At 31.5% G+C, this 17,349-nt stretch overlaps 1 protein-coding gene across 7 annotated transcripts in view; it reads left to right on the forward strand.

The window, feature by feature from the left end:
• Nucleotides 1-17,349, forward strand: part of PCNX1 (pecanex 1) — a 132,963-nt gene that overhangs the window by 67,807 nt on the left and 47,807 nt on the right. For 5 of the 7 annotated variants that reach the window (XM_016139937.2, XM_036218102.1, XM_036218104.1 and 2 more), the window contains 5 exons: nucleotides 4,082-4,172; nucleotides 5,638-5,695; nucleotides 7,360-7,577; nucleotides 12,812-12,965; nucleotides 15,182-15,214. In XM_016139937.2, coding sequence (XP_015995423.2) covers nucleotides 4,082-4,172; nucleotides 5,638-5,695; nucleotides 7,360-7,577; nucleotides 12,812-12,965; nucleotides 15,182-15,214 — 554 coding nt within the window. The remainder of the gene's footprint in view (nucleotides 1-4,081; nucleotides 4,173-5,637; nucleotides 5,696-7,359; nucleotides 7,578-12,811; nucleotides 12,966-15,181; nucleotides 15,215-17,349) is intronic. The other 2 variants (XM_036218103.1, XM_036218105.1) reach the window with 1 other exon arrangement.

The following is a 17,349-nucleotide window of genomic DNA, read 5'->3' on the forward strand; positions in this document are numbered from 1 at the left end:
CTGACTCCTTGTCTAGGGTAAAATAAGTCTTTTAACCTACGAGCAGCAAAAAATGGAATCATTTCTGTCTGGGTGAAAGAAAACTCATGTTTCCCCAGAGACACAAAGTCGTCACTCATGATGATAAGGGGTTTGCTGTCCAAGAAATTGGGACTAATTTTAAATTCCTTCTCTCTTAAATGTATAATAATATATTCATTGAGATAGCATGATGAATACAATACTTATCACATCAGAAATAAGGGCTTTTTGTAGAATGTTTAAGTTAGTCATTTAGATAGATGTTTGTGTCCTTTAACAGCCTTCTAAAAAAACACTTGATAATAAAGTTGTTTCCCTTGTATCTCTTTGCTTTTGTAGCCCTTTCCTTCCCTAGAAAAGTGAGAAGTCAGTTAAAACAGTGTATCAGGATTAGGGTTGGACAAGAGTAAACAGAAATGAGGGGTTGGGGAGGGGTTCCACAGAAGAAAATCTTCCAGGAAATTTAAGAGGCCTCATGTGTTGTTGGTACTGAGATTAGAGAAACCCTACAGATGATGATTCGTCTTCTGGCAACCATCTCCTTCTAAGATACATAGGTAAAATCAGAATGACATCAAAAACAAAATAGTTGAGTTTCTTAGGTGAGCCCTGGTTTTATAATCTATGCATTAAACTTGGTGTCATAGGGTGAGGATTTTTATTGATAGGACAAATTAGAGAATTCCATTCATTTCTCATGTCTTCTGTCAGTATTTTGCCAGTGTTTATTTGAATTTGTTTGCTGTATCATTTATGCCTTCAGGCACATGCTTCAAGTGTCCTTGTTCCTTAAGTCGGTATCCAATTTTATTCATCTTCCTGTTGATTAAAATTTATAATTTATAAATTTTTTATAAATTATAAATTTGTAAATTTGTGGTTAGTACTTTGAAATTCCCCCACCTCAAAAAATGGTTTTGTATAATTAAATTTTTATTCACAGTAGCAGTTATTATTGAATATTCAAACTGAGAAATACCAGATACCTTAACTTTTTTTCTTTATCTTTGGAGATGCCATGTCATAGCTAATATCATTCATAAGTCTGAAATTCCAGCCTCCATCTTGTTTTTTTTGGTCAGAAATTTATTTTTTTCTCTTTAAATTGTGATAGTCATTGTGTTAGATATAATTAATTATGACCTGAAAATTGAATTATGATGAAATGACTTAGTTCATAATCATAATTTATGTGAGGACATATTTCATTGATATTCTGCTTTTTCCCTCAATTTATGTTCATTATAAATAATATTTAAGTATTTTTGTAATATAGAATAATATTAAAATGGGATTATTAATAAAGACACATTTTACTTTGAATCCAAAGGTTAACTATGGTGATGGTTTTAATCTCAAATGAGATATATGTAAAATTGTTATGCATGCTAAGAAGATTTGTACAAATTTAAGGTATTTTTCATTTTTATAAACCAATAACAATATGTTCTCATTTCTGTTTTGGTTATTTAAAGATGGCTTTAAATTATATTATTAATACATTGAAATGTTTACTAAGTTTTCCACTGAAAACTTAAGCTAAATATTTTTTAGTATAATTTTTTTTCTGAGTTGCTTATTTTCTGAATAAAAATGTATTCTTTCTAAAGTGCTATTAGTTGCCAAGCCCAAAGATATAAGAGGGACATAGAATCTATTCTTTTGGTAAACTTGGGAATATACCATGAAGCCTTCATACAATGTTGGTTTGTTCTGGCATATGCCATGTATATTTTTAGGAACCTGACCATGTTCTTACAGTTAGTAGGTAGACAAAAGCTCCTTAGGAAAAAATAAAAAGCACTGTTTTGTTAAAATTATAGCTGCTCTTTTCTTAGGCATGTTTTATGCTTCTGTTTAAATTTCTAATTTTTATTACTTGGATTAGTCATTGGTTTGTACAGTTATAGATTTCTGTAGTAAAACTGCCCAATTTCCAGCTTTCTTTCTGTCTAAAAAGCTTTTTGGTGGACATGTTTATTTTTATGTTTATATTTATTTAAAACATAACTATTTCTATAAAAGTTTCACATTAGACATCTAAATATAAAAGATATAGCTTGATAGTGTTTTAATATTCTTTTACTTTTCCATTTGAAAGTTACAAAGAGTAATGTCTTTAGTTGATTTCAATTGCGTATAAATATTTTCAAGACTTATATTACTAAAGAACAGGACTTATATTACTAAAAATCCCCTGGAATGCTTAAATACTCAGAATATACTTCAGTAATTTAAATGCTATTGAATATAGAATTAACTTATTTCTAAAATACAGACAAATTTTGTGATAGAAACACATTTCTGCATTCCATTCTTACTGGATTTTACAAACAATAGCTAGGCCTTCCCAGATCTTTGTTACTCTGTGGCTTAATAATTTAACATGGATTTATAATTCTTATTAATGTATGTAGCCTGTGGTTTTGATGTTTCTTATTTCTATTAATGTAAGTTAATTATAGTAGCATAGCCAATCTTTGATATCCATGATAAATGAGGAAAGAGCAGAGCATAAAAATTGCAATTAAAAAATTTTTTTAAATCTCAGTCAAGCCAGTATTTTTTTTTTCCTTCACTAATAATTTCTGGAACCCATCCTTCCACTTCAAAAAAATTTTAGTACTACATCTAAGAAGTAGCCAAATTGACAGCTTGTATCATTTCATTTTAGTTTGTTAATCTAGGTTCTCTTAGATGTGGTAAGAGTGAATGACTCATGGTTAAAAGACAGGGGAGTAAAAAGCACTTTTAGATAGTCCACATGCTGAATAATTCTCCCTTGAAAAACAACAAATGAACTAACCATTTCTCAGAATGCTTTTTAAAAATTATCTCAGAAATATATCATTCTGACAAAAACGTTTCTACTACAGAAACTACCATATAAAATATTTGCATATTCTGTCTGATCCATTATTAGTGCCAAATAATCCCATTAAATAAAGTGCTTTTTCTGATTCTAGGCCTTTTAAATAATGAAATGATTGTTTAAATGTTCTATAAATCCTTAGTTATATTATTAGTATGTTATGTTATCATTTTTCAAGGATATCACTTAAATAAAAGTTCTTATTGTGTATTGTTTTTATTGTAGTCATGGAAGAGAAATCTTTTAGCCCTACCATGAGGGTGAAATTACCCTTTAAGATTTTTCATATTCATAACCTCACTGATTCCAGGTAATAAAACAAAACCCTCATAAAGAGTCAGAGAGTAGCCTGGACTAGACCCACATGGTTTTAGAGCTTTGTACCTCTTTTCATTGACATACTAGAAATTTATATTCATTTTTTTATGCTCCCTAACTCACCATTGATATGGCTATCATAGATAGTCAAGGAGAAATGTGCATTTCAGATAATAAACAGATTTTTTAAATTTCATTATCAGAAATTATTTTATCTTAATAGAGTTAATTATGAGTTTTTTAAACCTATATTTCTTTTCAGCCAATAGAGTTTCTAAGCCTTTTATTAGTTTTGTAGTGATTATTGACTATAGCAAATGGTGGTTCTAAATTTTTTCAGAGTTCTTGTGGAATCATACAAATAGTAATGTTCATTAAGTACTGTACATCTCACCAACATTATACATAATTTATTGAATTTCCTTATGTCCATTATGACAGTCTTCATTTTTTCTTAAAGAAAAAAAAAACTGAAGGTAATTATATAAATTTGTTGTCTTGCAGTTTGAGCTATCTTAAAACTAAGCAGCTTTTCAAATGACCACTCAGAACTTGTGGTCAGGTGACTTTTAAACAACATTAAATTCAGTTATGTGATTACTTAAGGATGTGCTGGGAGGAGAAAAGAGAAGACTGGTATTGTAAAGCTGACATCAATCCCTCACTTTTAATATCTAATTATGTATGTCACCCCACTGTTTAGCATTCCTTTTCAATTCACATCATGTTGAATTATGTACTGATCATTTTTTAAAAAATATTTCAGAAAAAGGAGGTTATAGTACATTTTAAAAAATTGTAACACGGTTTTCGAAGGAAACATTCTGAGTATTCTAATTGCTTTTTTTAAAAAAATCATTTATTTGCTAGGTAAATTCTCTTCTACGCTTTACGAGACTGGTGGTTGTGACATGTCACTTGTGAATTTTGAACCAGCAGCAAGAAGAGCATCCAATATCTGGTATGTGTGAAATCATATTAGGAGAGTATGTGTACTTGCATGTATTCTGTTTCGAAAACATTTGTTTGTGTTGTGTTAAGTAATTTGTCATAGCGCATTTGTCTCTAGAGAGTTAAAGTAGAAATTGTTGCTATGGGAAAAAGAAAGCATTCTTAAAAACTATTCTGCTTTTAAAAAGTAAAAATTTCCGGCAGATCTTAACAGTAGGACAAAGTTTGCACATGTGCAAATTTAACTCTGTGTACACACATATGTGTGTATACACACACACACGTCTATATATATATGATATAAAAAAGCTTATTAGAAAAGTATTTATACAACTAAGTTCATGCCTATCAATACATTTTGTGTGTGTGTAATTTAAAATTATTTTCTTGTAAGAGTTTGGTCAAATATCTTCTTAAACGGCCTTCTTTCATGTTGTTTTAAAATTTATTTGCCAGCTACCAAAAGAAAGAATTTCTTACATTATGGGTCAGATGTTACATTTAGTTTCCTTTTTCTCCTTCCCTTAGTGAGAAATTATATAAAATAATGGAGAAGTTATAAGAAAAGCAAATAAGAAATTAGAAATCTTGATCATATGACATAATTATAGTTTAGAATGTGATAAAATTTTTTGTAAAATTTTTAATATTATTGTTCATGTATGCAAGTTGCTGCTTCGAAATCCATTATTGATTAATTAGGTCACTGTTTTCACTAGGGTCTTTTGATTCTTTTTTTAGGACTTCTATTTAATAATGGACACATCTATTTGAATGTTACACATCTATGGGCAACTCACTTTTTAAGTTTTGAGGTGCCATTGAAAGCAATAGGATCTTGCAGTCACTTAGCACACTGAAAAGATAGAACATTTAGAAAATTATACTCTTTAAGCTCCTTTTCAGAATTCATTGTGTCAAAAATGATTAAATTGGAGTGTTAGATGATTTTGTAAACAGAAATAGTAGTATGGAGCAATAGAAACAATTAGGTTTAATATAATTCAAGACAAGTACAGTTTCTTACCCCATAAGTGTGTTAAGGTCTCGAGTTTTGAAATCTAAAACTTGACTGAATTGTGGAAACTGAATTGTCATGTTCTTGGCTATTATGTTATAGCTACAATTTATTGTGGTTCCAGACAATATGTTAATTGCTTTATTAAACACTTTTCATAAGAACCTTGCGATAAAAGTACTGTTATCCTATGTTACCAATAAAGAAACTGAGGTATAAAAAAGGTTGGATAAGATGTCTAAGATCTCATTCAATTGATGAAGAGATTTGAATATAGATACTGTGACCCAGAGGCTATGCTTTCAATCATAACTTTAGGAAAATGGTATTTTGCATTTTGAAGTTTGCATAGAAAAGAGAAGATATTGTAAATATCCAGTTGTTAGAGGATTTATTTTTTTTCTCCTTCTTGACAAGTTGTTTATTCTTTATAAAGTCTTTTTTAATTTTACTTTAGTGACACGGATTCTCATGTATCCAGTTCTACCTCAGTTCGATTTTATCCACATGATGTGGTAGGTTTCTTTCATTTTTATTAAATGACGTGTTTTTAGGTTAAGTTGCTATGCAAATCAGAACAATTTTGAATTTTGTTGAAAATTATGGCAAAATACCTTTGCTGTCCTATAGTGGATCTCTTCTTAGCAGTCTTTTGTTAAGAAACAGAACACCATGAAGTTTAATTAGCTATGTATGAATCAGTTATTACAGTTTTGAGGATATGTCAAGGTCTATTTACTCACCAATGTCATAATCTTGCACCATTTTTAATTCTTTTATTTTAAAACTTCACTTTGACTATTATGATTTTGGTGCAGTTATTTATTGGTTTACTATTAGTTATTCATAAACCAGTGTGTGTGTGGGAAGCTTAGTGATGACATCACCGAATAAAAAATGTGCCACATAAAATACAATGGAGATATTTTAAAAAGATAACCTTGCATTTGCCATCAAGATGTATGTAGTGAAGTTGGAAAAGGCAAATGGATGAAATTCTTCTAAACAAGTAAGAGTTATGTGTAGATAAGTTTAGTGCCAAAGGAAAGAATTATTAGCAGCTTCCCGAAAATGAATAGCCGTAAACTGGGTTTTAAGACTGTAGATGTGAGTTGGCATGAGCAAAGATTTTCACCTAGTGGACATTTGGCAATATCTGGAAACATTTTTGCTTGTCACAATGTGGAGAATGCTACTGTTATCTAGTGGATAGAAGCCAGGGATGCTGTTAAGCATCCTCTAGTGGAGAGCACAGCCCCTACAACATGGAATTATCTGGTTGAAAATTCCTATAGTGCCAAGGTTGAGAAACCTTGACACAGAGGGTAAAAAAAGTAGAGAAGTTTTTGTCAGTGTTTATAGAGATAGAAGTGGCTGTGTTATATACAGGAAGCAGATTTTCTTGACTATACTCCCATATGTGTTTGAAACAAAAACTGTCCCTATTTTTTTCACTGTAGTGTATTCCTAAAAACTCCATAGGAAAACAGGAATGGGAAAATGAATTATTGTTGTCTGTTGTTAAATGTGTGGGAGCCTTTAGATCAAAATGCTAGCTGGTACTGTGCTTGATGCAATAAACTTGATTCTTTCAGAAGAAGGAAAAACCAGTGTATGGATGAGTTAAAGCTAAAAAAAAGTGGTAATTTCCTGTCTAGCCTCAGATGAGCAGCCCGCCAGAAAAGGAGAAGGCGGGGTGGTGGGGTAGGAGGGATTTGGAAAGAACAGGAACAGTGATAAGAGACTGTAGGAAGAAAGGAGAGTTGAAGACTTTGAATCCAGTGCAGAGGAGCTTAGATTTAACACGGTAATGAAATTCACAGCTTAATGAGACAAGACCATAAATGTGACAGGGAGAAGAGAAGCCATCAGTGATTCTCTATAAGTGATCTTAATGGATTTACTAGCTAAACAGTCATAAACTTTCAAATACTTTTAGATTTCAAACTATTTTCCTATTAAAATCTTCCCAAAAGACCCACTGATTAATTCGTTTTATTTTAGTTTACTTCCTATTGTAACCTTCTGTAGTTTTAATGGTCTTAAAATATCCACAAGGAGTGGATGAGTGTAGAGAATTAAGGGGGTGTAGATAATCTGTAAGTCAGTTAAATCTGTAAGCCTTTGAATCATGACTCGATTAGCTATTTTAAGCCTGTCAATGCTGACTTTCTTTTAGCTCTCTCTTCCACAGATTCGATTGAACAGACTATTGACCATTGATACAGATTTGTTGGAGCAACAAGACATTGATCTAAGCCCAGACCTGGCAGCTACTTATGGTCCAACAGAAGAAGCTGCCCAAAAGGTTAAACACTATTATCGCTTTTGGATCCTGCCTCGGCTATGGATCGGCATTAACTTTGACAGACTCACACTCTTGGCCCTTTTTGATAGGTGAGAATATAGTGTGATTAATTAAAGGTGTATGTAGGGATTTTTTAAAAATTCAAATGTCCTTAATAACCCATTGAGGTTTTTACTTGGTTACCATGTTGGATAAGGTTTTCTATTTTGGTTCTTTTGCGATGACGTTAATAAGGTTCCCCAAAATTGACACTCTTGAATTCATTAAAAACTTTTGTGACAATTTTAATATGTTTATCCTTTTTATCATCAATAAGAATCATGCAACTGTACTTAAAAGTCAGAGAAAATGAAGTGTTAATGATTAAAAGGTTATAGGTAATATGACTAAATATAAAGGCATAAGGGGAAGCTTCTGTTTATTTCTTCATAGTAATCTCAATAGTAAACCATATTAGTCTTTTATAAACTTGGTGATCAAATGCTGCTTCCAGTTTACATGGAGTAACAAAGATTGGATTTATCCTCCTACCTGAAACAATGGTTTTCTTGATGTGGGAGGTAAGACAACAAAGAACAGCGATTCCTGAGAAATGGAGAACAAATTATGTGAGCCCTACAATCACCCCGGCTTACTGTCTTAAGAGAGTTCCCAGGCTGTGATACAGGGTACTAAAGTAGAGCTTAGTAGACTTCCTGAGTTGGAGATGGAGCTAAGAGTTCATAGTGCAGAATATCACAGAAAGGATTTCTGCTCAGAGAATCTCTGGTTCTCTTTGAATATTCAGCAGAATACTAGTGAGTGAATATATGTGAAAAGCTACCTGAAGTTTGGGCAAGAACCATATGAAAGAAATAGATGAATAGTGCCTGGCACTTACACAGGGCCAGGAATAGTGACTGTTCCCACTAGCCAGATGGAAGAAACTCATAATTCATATTTCATGTTACATTGTGTAGCATACTCAGGAAAGTCTCACCTTACAAGTAGGGAATAATTAGCCCTACCATGAGCACTGCTGCAAACCACATAACAAGTCACAAAAGTGAGACCTGAAAGGATCAAACTGTTTTAAAGATTTATAGAAATCTAAAAATTGTTAGTACCCAGTAAATTAAGGTGCACTATGTCTGGCATTCAAAGATTACCAAGCATGCAAAGAAGGAATAAAACATTATGTATAATTAGGAAAATAATGAATCAATCGGATCCAAACTGTAACTGTCACAGATATTAGAATTAGTAGTCAAAGACTTTAAAACTTATAGCTGTACTCCATATGTTAAAAAAGTTAAGTAGAGACATGGAATATATGAAAAAAAGACCCAAATTAAACTTACAGATATGAAAACTAAAATGTCTGAGGTGAAAAATACAGTGGACGGGATTATTGGTGGATTAGACATTACAAAAGAAAATATCAGTGAACTTGAGAGCATAGCAATAGAAACTACCTAAAACAAAAAAGATTTTTAAAAATCACCCTTTCACTCCCGTCCCCCAATGAAAAGAACATATAAACAAAATGAGAGTAACCTGTATAACAACTTCAAAACGAGAAGACAGAAAAAATTTTGAGGGAATAATGATGGAGAACCTTGAAAATTTGATGAAAACTAGAAATATCCATATTCAAGAAGCTCAGTGAACCCCAAGCACAAGAAACATGAAGAAGACTACACCAAGGCTCGTAATTGCTCAAACTAGTGATAAAATTCTTAAAAACTGCAAGGGAGAAAAAAAGGTTGTTAGAGGAACAAGGATACAGAAGACATGAGATTTGTTGTTGATAAGAATGCAAGTGAGAAGACAGTGGAATAATGTTTTTGAAATATAGAAAGAAAAAAAAACTCAACCTAGGATTCTGTACCCAGCAAAATAATATTTTAATAACCAAGACAAAACAAAGACATTTTCAGACTATGAAAAATTGAAAGAATTCTTTGCAGGCATACCTACACTACAGAATATGTTAAAAGGATGTTTTTCAGGCAGAAGGAAAATAATACCAAATGAAAATATGGACCACCCCAAAGGAACAAAGATCATTGGAAATGCTAGGTAACTACATGCAAAAATGTATGTTTTTTCTTATAAATTTAATCACTTTAAGAGATGATTGACTGTTTAAACAAAAATAATAACAGTATATGTTGTGGTTTATAATATGTAAAATTCATGAGAATAACAGCATAAAGGTTGGGAAGGGGGACACAAAATTATACTACTGTTTCTTATAGTAAATGTGAAATGGTATAACAGAATGTATGCTGTAAAAATAAAATAACAAAATGACAGAAGAATAGCTGGTAAGTAAAAAAGAGCTAAAATGGATTTATAAAAATTATTAATTTAAAGTCAGAAAAAGAAAAAATCAAGAACAGATTAGTAGAAAATAAAGATAGATGACAGAAAAAGTCAGAAATTGTCAGATTGGAGAACAAAGCAAGCCGACTCTGCTGCCTACAAGAAATGCACTTCAAAGACATAAATAGGTTAAAAGTAAAAACATTGAAAAAGAGATAGCACGCTTAACACTAATTGAAAGAAAGCCAGAGTGGCTGCATTAATGTCAGATAAATTAGATTTCAGAGCAAAGAATATACCAAAGAAAGAGTCATTTCATAATGATAAGGGGTCAATTAATCCATAGAATTTATTGACTAAATGTTTCTACACCTAAAACAGTGCTTCAAAATACATAAAGTAAAAAGTGATAGAAATAGGAAAAATAGACAAGTTCACAATTATAGTTGACTTTAACATGCTTCTCTCAACAATTGATAGAAGTGTATAGAAGATCAGCAGACAAGTTCACAATTATAGTTGACTTTAACATGCTTCTCTCAACAATTGATAGAAGTGTATAGAAGATCAGCAAGGATATATATAGTAGACTTGAACAATATCAATCAAACATTTATGGAACACTATACAGTCATAACAGAATACACATTATTTTAAGTGCACATGGAACATTTACCAAGATAGATCATATCCAAATTAAAAGGATTTGGATTTAAATCCAAATTTAAAAGGATTCAAGTCATACATAGTGTGTTCTCTGACCATAGTGGATTTAATTATGTTAATAGCAAGAAGAACCCTGGAAAATACCTGAATATTTGGACACTAAATAATTTTTCTGAGCTAATGGATCAAAGAAGAAATCAAGAGGGAAATTAGGAAGTATTTTGAACAGAATGAAAATGAAAACAGCATATCAGAATTTGGGGGATGCTACTAACAGGTACATGCTCAGGAGAAATTATTTTATGAAGAAGAAAAATGAGTGATTTCCCTTCCACTAGAAAAAGAGCACGTTAAGTCCAAGAAAGCAGAAGAAAGTAGTAAAGAACAAAGCAGAAATCAGTGAGTAAAAACAAAGAAAAAACTAAAAGCTTGATCTTTGAGAAGATCAATTAAATTGATAAACCTTAGGCAGACTGATCAGGACAAAAAGAAAAGAAAAAAGATTTAGATATCCAAAATCTGGAGTATGAGATAGGATTTCACTATAGATTCTATAGGTATTACATGGATTATAGGGTATTAAGCATAGCTACTACATGCCAATAAATTTGACAATGGAAAATTTATTGAAAGTTATAAATTATCAAAGTTCATTCTGAAAGGAATATGTTACCTTAATGGTCCTATATCTATTAAACAAATGGAAATTATATTTTAAAAACCTTCCCATAAAGAAAACTAAGCCTATATGGCATTGAAATAGTATTTCAAATCAGTAAATGGTGAAAGGATGGCTTTTTCAACTGGATTTTCATATGAAAAAAAAAAAGTGTATCCTTACTTTGCACCATATTGCAAGAATTAATTTAAAATGAACCATAGGCCTAAATGTAGAATCTAAAACAATGAAACTTCTAGCAAAACTTCTAGGAGAAAATATTTGTGGCCTTGGATTAGGCAAAATGTCTTACATGTAACACCAAAAATTAGATTAGTAAAAGAACAAATTGATAAGTTGTATTTATCAAAATTAAAAACTAAGAGAAGCCGAAGGACAGCACGTGTTCAGTGTCTAGCAAGACAGTATGTGGTATAGCAGGGTTGATGAGGGTCATTGGGTTTGGCGAGTTTGGAATTCCACAACTGCCATATGAGATTAGCGCAAATACCAGTGTTTATTGTTTTGAAAATACTACTGAACTTGTTTTAATCTGGTAGAACTAACATGAAATAGTACAGACAAGTTTGCAAATTTTATTTTTAGTTCAGCTGATGATTATAAATATGTAATTGACAAGTTAAAAAACATTTTTATGATTTTAAGAGTAATTCCTTATTCATTATAAAGAACTTAAATATATAGAAAGATTTCAAGACAGACAGAATCTATCCATAATCCTTTCACCAAGAGAGATGGCTTATTAGTAGTAGCATTTTGATATATTGTCTTTTTAAACTTAACCTATATCTGAAAGTTTTTTAAATAACAGCACTTAGCATCTTCCTGTGCACATGGTTTTGTGACCTTTCTTTGTATGGCAAATATGCTGGGCATGTTCCCATGTCAGTATATATTCTTTAAAAACAAGACTTTCATATTTAACGTTTTCTAAATGTTTTTAATGTTTTGATTTATTTTCCTCAAGAAGTAGTGAGATCGGTTCATAGTTTTTGGTGTGACATAAAAATTATCTTCATTATTATATGTAATATCTTGGGCATCATATTATTTCTTTTACAGTGTCAGTTTAACAAAATACATGTTTGTCTCATCAACTTTGGTATAGTATTGACGGCCTTTCACTGCCTTCATTCTCAACATACAGGAGACTCTGTATTTAAATGATTCTAGTTAATTACTTTTCAGATTATTTCACATGATTTTGAGATGGGTATCAAAATTTGGTTACAAACTTTATTATATAAAATAACAACTTTTAAATTTAATTTTCTAGGAAGTGTTTTGAGATTTCGTTTTTCAAACTCTTTCCTTGTCTAGCTTCTTTACCATCCAAATTGATTAGTTATTTTGAAACAAACTTGACAGATAGAAAAGCAGATATTAAACAGAGTGAAAACTTTTAAGTAGATATTAAAACTCTATTATGTATTAAAATTAAAACTTTACAATCCATTATAGCATGCTTTATTTGCACATAGGAATTTGTTTTAATTTTCTACATAAATGAGTTTCTTTTTCACTGTGATCCAAACTCTTATGCAAATGTAGTATCAAAAAAGCATTTCAGCAGGTATAATAGAAACTTCATATTGATGCCTTCTCTTATTTCAACTCTGATTAATTTCTTATATTGACGGTAAACTTACTCATAATGATTTTTGTCTACAGAAATCGTGAGATCCTGGAAAATGTGTTAGCTGTCATCCTGGCTATTATTGTGGCATTTTTGGGATCTATTCTTCTCATACAAGGCTTCTTCAGAGATATCTGGGTCTTCCAGTTCTGCCTGGTTATAGCCAGCTGTCAATACTCACTACTTAAGGTACCAGTATTGCTCTTATTTTCAGACTATGGAATAATATTTGTGTTAAAGAGCATAAGTTTTCTTATTATTCACTGAATTATAGTAAATTTTTTATTTATTTTCCTTGAATGTTAACATTAGATTGGGTGGGGAATAGAAGTAACATATAAACTTTGAAAAATATGTAACTGAAGCTTCCTTAAAGCTATTTTTTGCATTAAAATATATTTGGACATTCATTAAAAATAAGAATTTGCATTTTTGAAGTTCATTTCTTTTTAATTTGTGAACATTCACTCTCTCACTTCTATATTTTTACTGTGACATTTATTAAAGTCCATTATTGGTAGATACAGTAATGTCAAAACTGATATTTATGTTCCCTTGGGATATAAAAAAACAGAAGATTGGTGTCCCTTTGCTCTCATTTTCATAGTGGCTCTAAAATATCAAATGTTAACAATTTTAAGCTTTCCAAAAATGAGAGAATCAAATACCAAAATTTTCACCTTCCATGCAAAATCAGTATGGGCTATCAACGTGGACTTTTTCCATTCTTTTCTTTCTTAACCAGTAAATACCCTTGCTTGTATTGGTTATTTGCCTCATATATGCTAATATGAAGAACCTTCTCCTATCCTGAAAACTATTAGTTTAGTTCTTTTTATGCCACTAGCTGTCCAGGTGTGTATAGTTAGACATCTGGAATATACCACCTATTTCAACTGCTTCATTTTTTTCAAGACCCATCCATACCTTTTTCCTCATTGCAGTACTGAAATTACAGTCTTTGTGGTTGCTCATAATCTTAAATTGCCAAACCTATGTCCTTTTCTTAGTCTTCATTCTCTAGGAGTGCTACATCACTTAACACCTGTGAATACTATCTTGCATTTTTATATTGTCTTCATTGTTGTTCTGTGACTTTATATTACCCTGATGCTTATTTTACTTTTCAGGTAACTATTTTCCTTTGTTGATGCCTCTTTGTTCTTTTGATATCAAAATCATCAATTAGGTTAAGCTATGTCTTTGTAAGTTTTAATTTATGAGAATTCTCTAGGGTTTTATTTGGCCCTCTTTTCAGTTTACAGTTCTTTGCTAGTGAAGTCATCCTTTTTTTACTTCAGTTGTTGCCCTGGTATATGACTTATGTCCAGATTTATATCTCGAAGTCGTCACGTTTCTTGCAAGCTTTAGTCCTATATATCTTAATAGGCAGTTGGCACATTTTCAGAATAGCCCATCATCATCTGCTGATAAATATTTTTCTTTCCCAGTTGCTTTGCTTTTCACAGTACTATCCTGACTCAAAATCTTAAATCCCCTTCTTGTTCCAAGTGTCTTTGAGTAAATGTGGGGCTCCTCTGTTAAAATTTCTGGCCATTGTTCTTATTTTCCATTTCAACCACCTCAATCCATTCCTTTATTGCCTTAAACCATTTAAATTCATTGCCTGACTCCAGTGTTCCTTGTCCCATTAATTTTGTCCACTGCTTTTGGTTAGCTATAGAAAAGGTAAAAAATGAGTAAGATTTTTACAGTTAGTTGACTAAAGGAATAGTAATGTTGTAAACAAATAAGAACAGCTGGAACAGATACTTTTAGAGGATAGATGTTGGAACTGAAAGAATTTAAAGATTTCCTGGTCTCTTATTCAGCCAGGCCTACATGCCAAACTCAGTAAGCTTGTTCCAGTCAAGAACTGTAGTATGGTGTTAGACCATCCTAGTGAAATTGTTTGGTATGGTATTAGAAATGAACTTGGGAGAAAAGCTGATAAAATTTCTTTCAAAGATATAGCTTAATTGATGATTTTGATGTGAAAATGAAGATAATGTATTTAATACAAATACTGTTGAATTATTTACTAAGCTTGGAATTTGTGGGGAGAACTAGAATTCTTCTTATAAGCTAACCCATATTTTGTGCATTTCCTGAATGGGGTGATGTTGCCTAAGAAAGCATTCTAGTTTAACATATTTATAAGTAGTAATGAGCCAAGCAGTTAAGATGGATCTATTTAAGAGGAAAGATTTGAGAGGTTTCTAATATCATAGTGACACCAATATCTGGAGCTGATGTTTTTTCTTTTATTGATGTTTCAAAAAATTAATGTAGATGCTTCCTTTTCTGTATAGTATTTGCTTGAAATTATTTCAGGCATTTTGAAAGTTGTTTGTAAAATTACCAGGACTTCAGTAGTGTAATCTATATTTCTGCTTCATTTTTAGAGTGTTCAACCAGATTCTTCTTCTCCCAGACATGTAAGTCACTCTAATATGACTGTAACTCATTATTCTTTAACATTTATCAAAACCTTTTTTGGGTCATATGTCAGATTGAATTAAGATTTATGTTATTATTTTCTCATCTTAGTTTTGACACACTACGAGAAATATAGGTGATTTATTAGCATGAAATAAAATGGCATTGTAATTGTGGACTCTAAATCTTGGTTGAAAATGAGTATAATAATTCATTTTTTGACAGCCTGTTTCAAGAGGAGATTATTAATTAGGTAGACATGGTTCATATAAACTCATGGCTATTTGATAACTTGCATTTAATCAATTTTGAAGAATAAATCATAGCTAAGTATTGAAAAATAGAATTTTGAAGTAAGAAAAACTTCACATTATTTTGCTTAAGTAATCATTAGGAGCAAAAATAAAGAAGTAATACATTGATCTGGTATTTAGACCTATGGACACTAAGGAGGTTAAAAACCTTGTTATTTACTTTGTGACTTTAGACAAAATTGTTAGCTGCCCAACAATATTTATTATGAAGCATGATTCAGTTTTAGACCTCACCCAAGAATGTTTATTTACTAGAAAAAACCAGAGGGCATTCTCTTTAAAGTAGTTTAAAATCATACTCCAAGTGCAGTTTATGATGATAGCCTCTTTCTTGAACATAGTCTTTTTTTCTCATACACCGAGATACTTACTAATGAGAGTAGATGAACAAAACAAAACAAAGAGGTATATGATTTTTTTTCAACTGATTATTTTGTAAAAAAAAAAAAAATGCTTTGGAAATGTAATGATATATAGAAGTACTGGTTTTAACTTTTTATTCTGACATAATTTCAGACTTAGGGAAAAGTTGCAAGGATCGAACAAAGAATTCCTGATGCCATTCACCCAGATCCCCATGCAAACATTTAACCATATTTGCTTATTCCGTTTCTAGTTCCTTTCTCTCCCTCTCTCTCCTTCTCCCTGCACATGCAACACACAAACACATACTTCTAAACTGTTTGAGAGTGAATTGTAGACACAATGTCTCTTTACCTCTCAATACCTCATCTATATTTTCTAGAAACAAAGGCATTTCTTTACATTAATTCAAAGTAATTATCAAAATCAAGATATTAACATCGATACAATACTGTTTTCTAAGTCACAGTTCTTATTCAGGTGTTTCCTATATTCTCAATTGGCAATAGAAAATCTCTGATTATGCATTTGGTCTTTTTTGGCCTGCTCTGATCTGGAGCAGTTCCTTAGTATTTGTCTTTCATGATATGGACATTTTTGATGGGTACAGGCCAGGCATTTTGCAGACCATTCCTCAATTTGAATTTGTCTGATGTTTCTTCTTGATCGAATATAGGCCGTGTTCTTTATAGTAGGCATACAATGAAAGTGATATGTTCTCAGATCATCAAATCAGGAAGTATGTGATGTTGATTTATCCTTTTGCTGGTGACGTTAACTTTGATCTTTTGGCTAATGGTAGTACCTGCAGGTTTTTTTAACCTCTATAATACTAACATTTTGGGCTGGATAGTTCTTTGTTGTGTGTGGGGGTACTGTCCTGTGCATTATAGGATATTCAGCTTTATCTTTAACCTCAACCCACTAGATGTCAGTAGTACCCCCATACCAGACATTGCCAAATGTCCTCTGGGGTCAAAATTCCCTCCCACTCCCTTGAACCACTACTCTACTGTGATGTTACTATTTTTCTTTTATAGTTAATAAGTATCTCATTAGATACTTTGAGATTGTGTATGTCCAGTTGCCCTGCAGACTTCCACCCACTTTTTTGTAATATCTTTTGATGTTTCTTGCCTGAATCAGATTATCATTTGATAGTTGCCAAATAGTGATTTTCTAATTCCATCATTTCTTCTACATTTAGTAATTGACTTTTTACTATAAAGGATAACTTTCCCTTGTGTATTTATTTTTTTGTATGAGTGTGGATTCATGGATTCTTATTTTATTCAATGGACTATATATAATGTTACTATCATTTATTTTGATGTTCAAATTGTTTCTGATTTGGCCATTGGGTGCCCATCAAGCTGCCTTCTGTGTCCTTTTACCATATCTTTATCATTCTTTAAGTACTAACTAGGTATATATTAAGCAGCAGTTTGTGTTATTAG

The sequence above is a fragment of the Rousettus aegyptiacus genome, unplaced genomic scaffold, assembly GCF_014176215.1.
Source record: "Rousettus aegyptiacus isolate mRouAeg1 unplaced genomic scaffold, mRouAeg1.p scaffold_m13_p_3, whole genome shotgun sequence".
In the NCBI taxonomy this organism is placed as follows: Eukaryota; Metazoa; Chordata; class Mammalia; order Chiroptera; family Pteropodidae; genus Rousettus; species Rousettus aegyptiacus.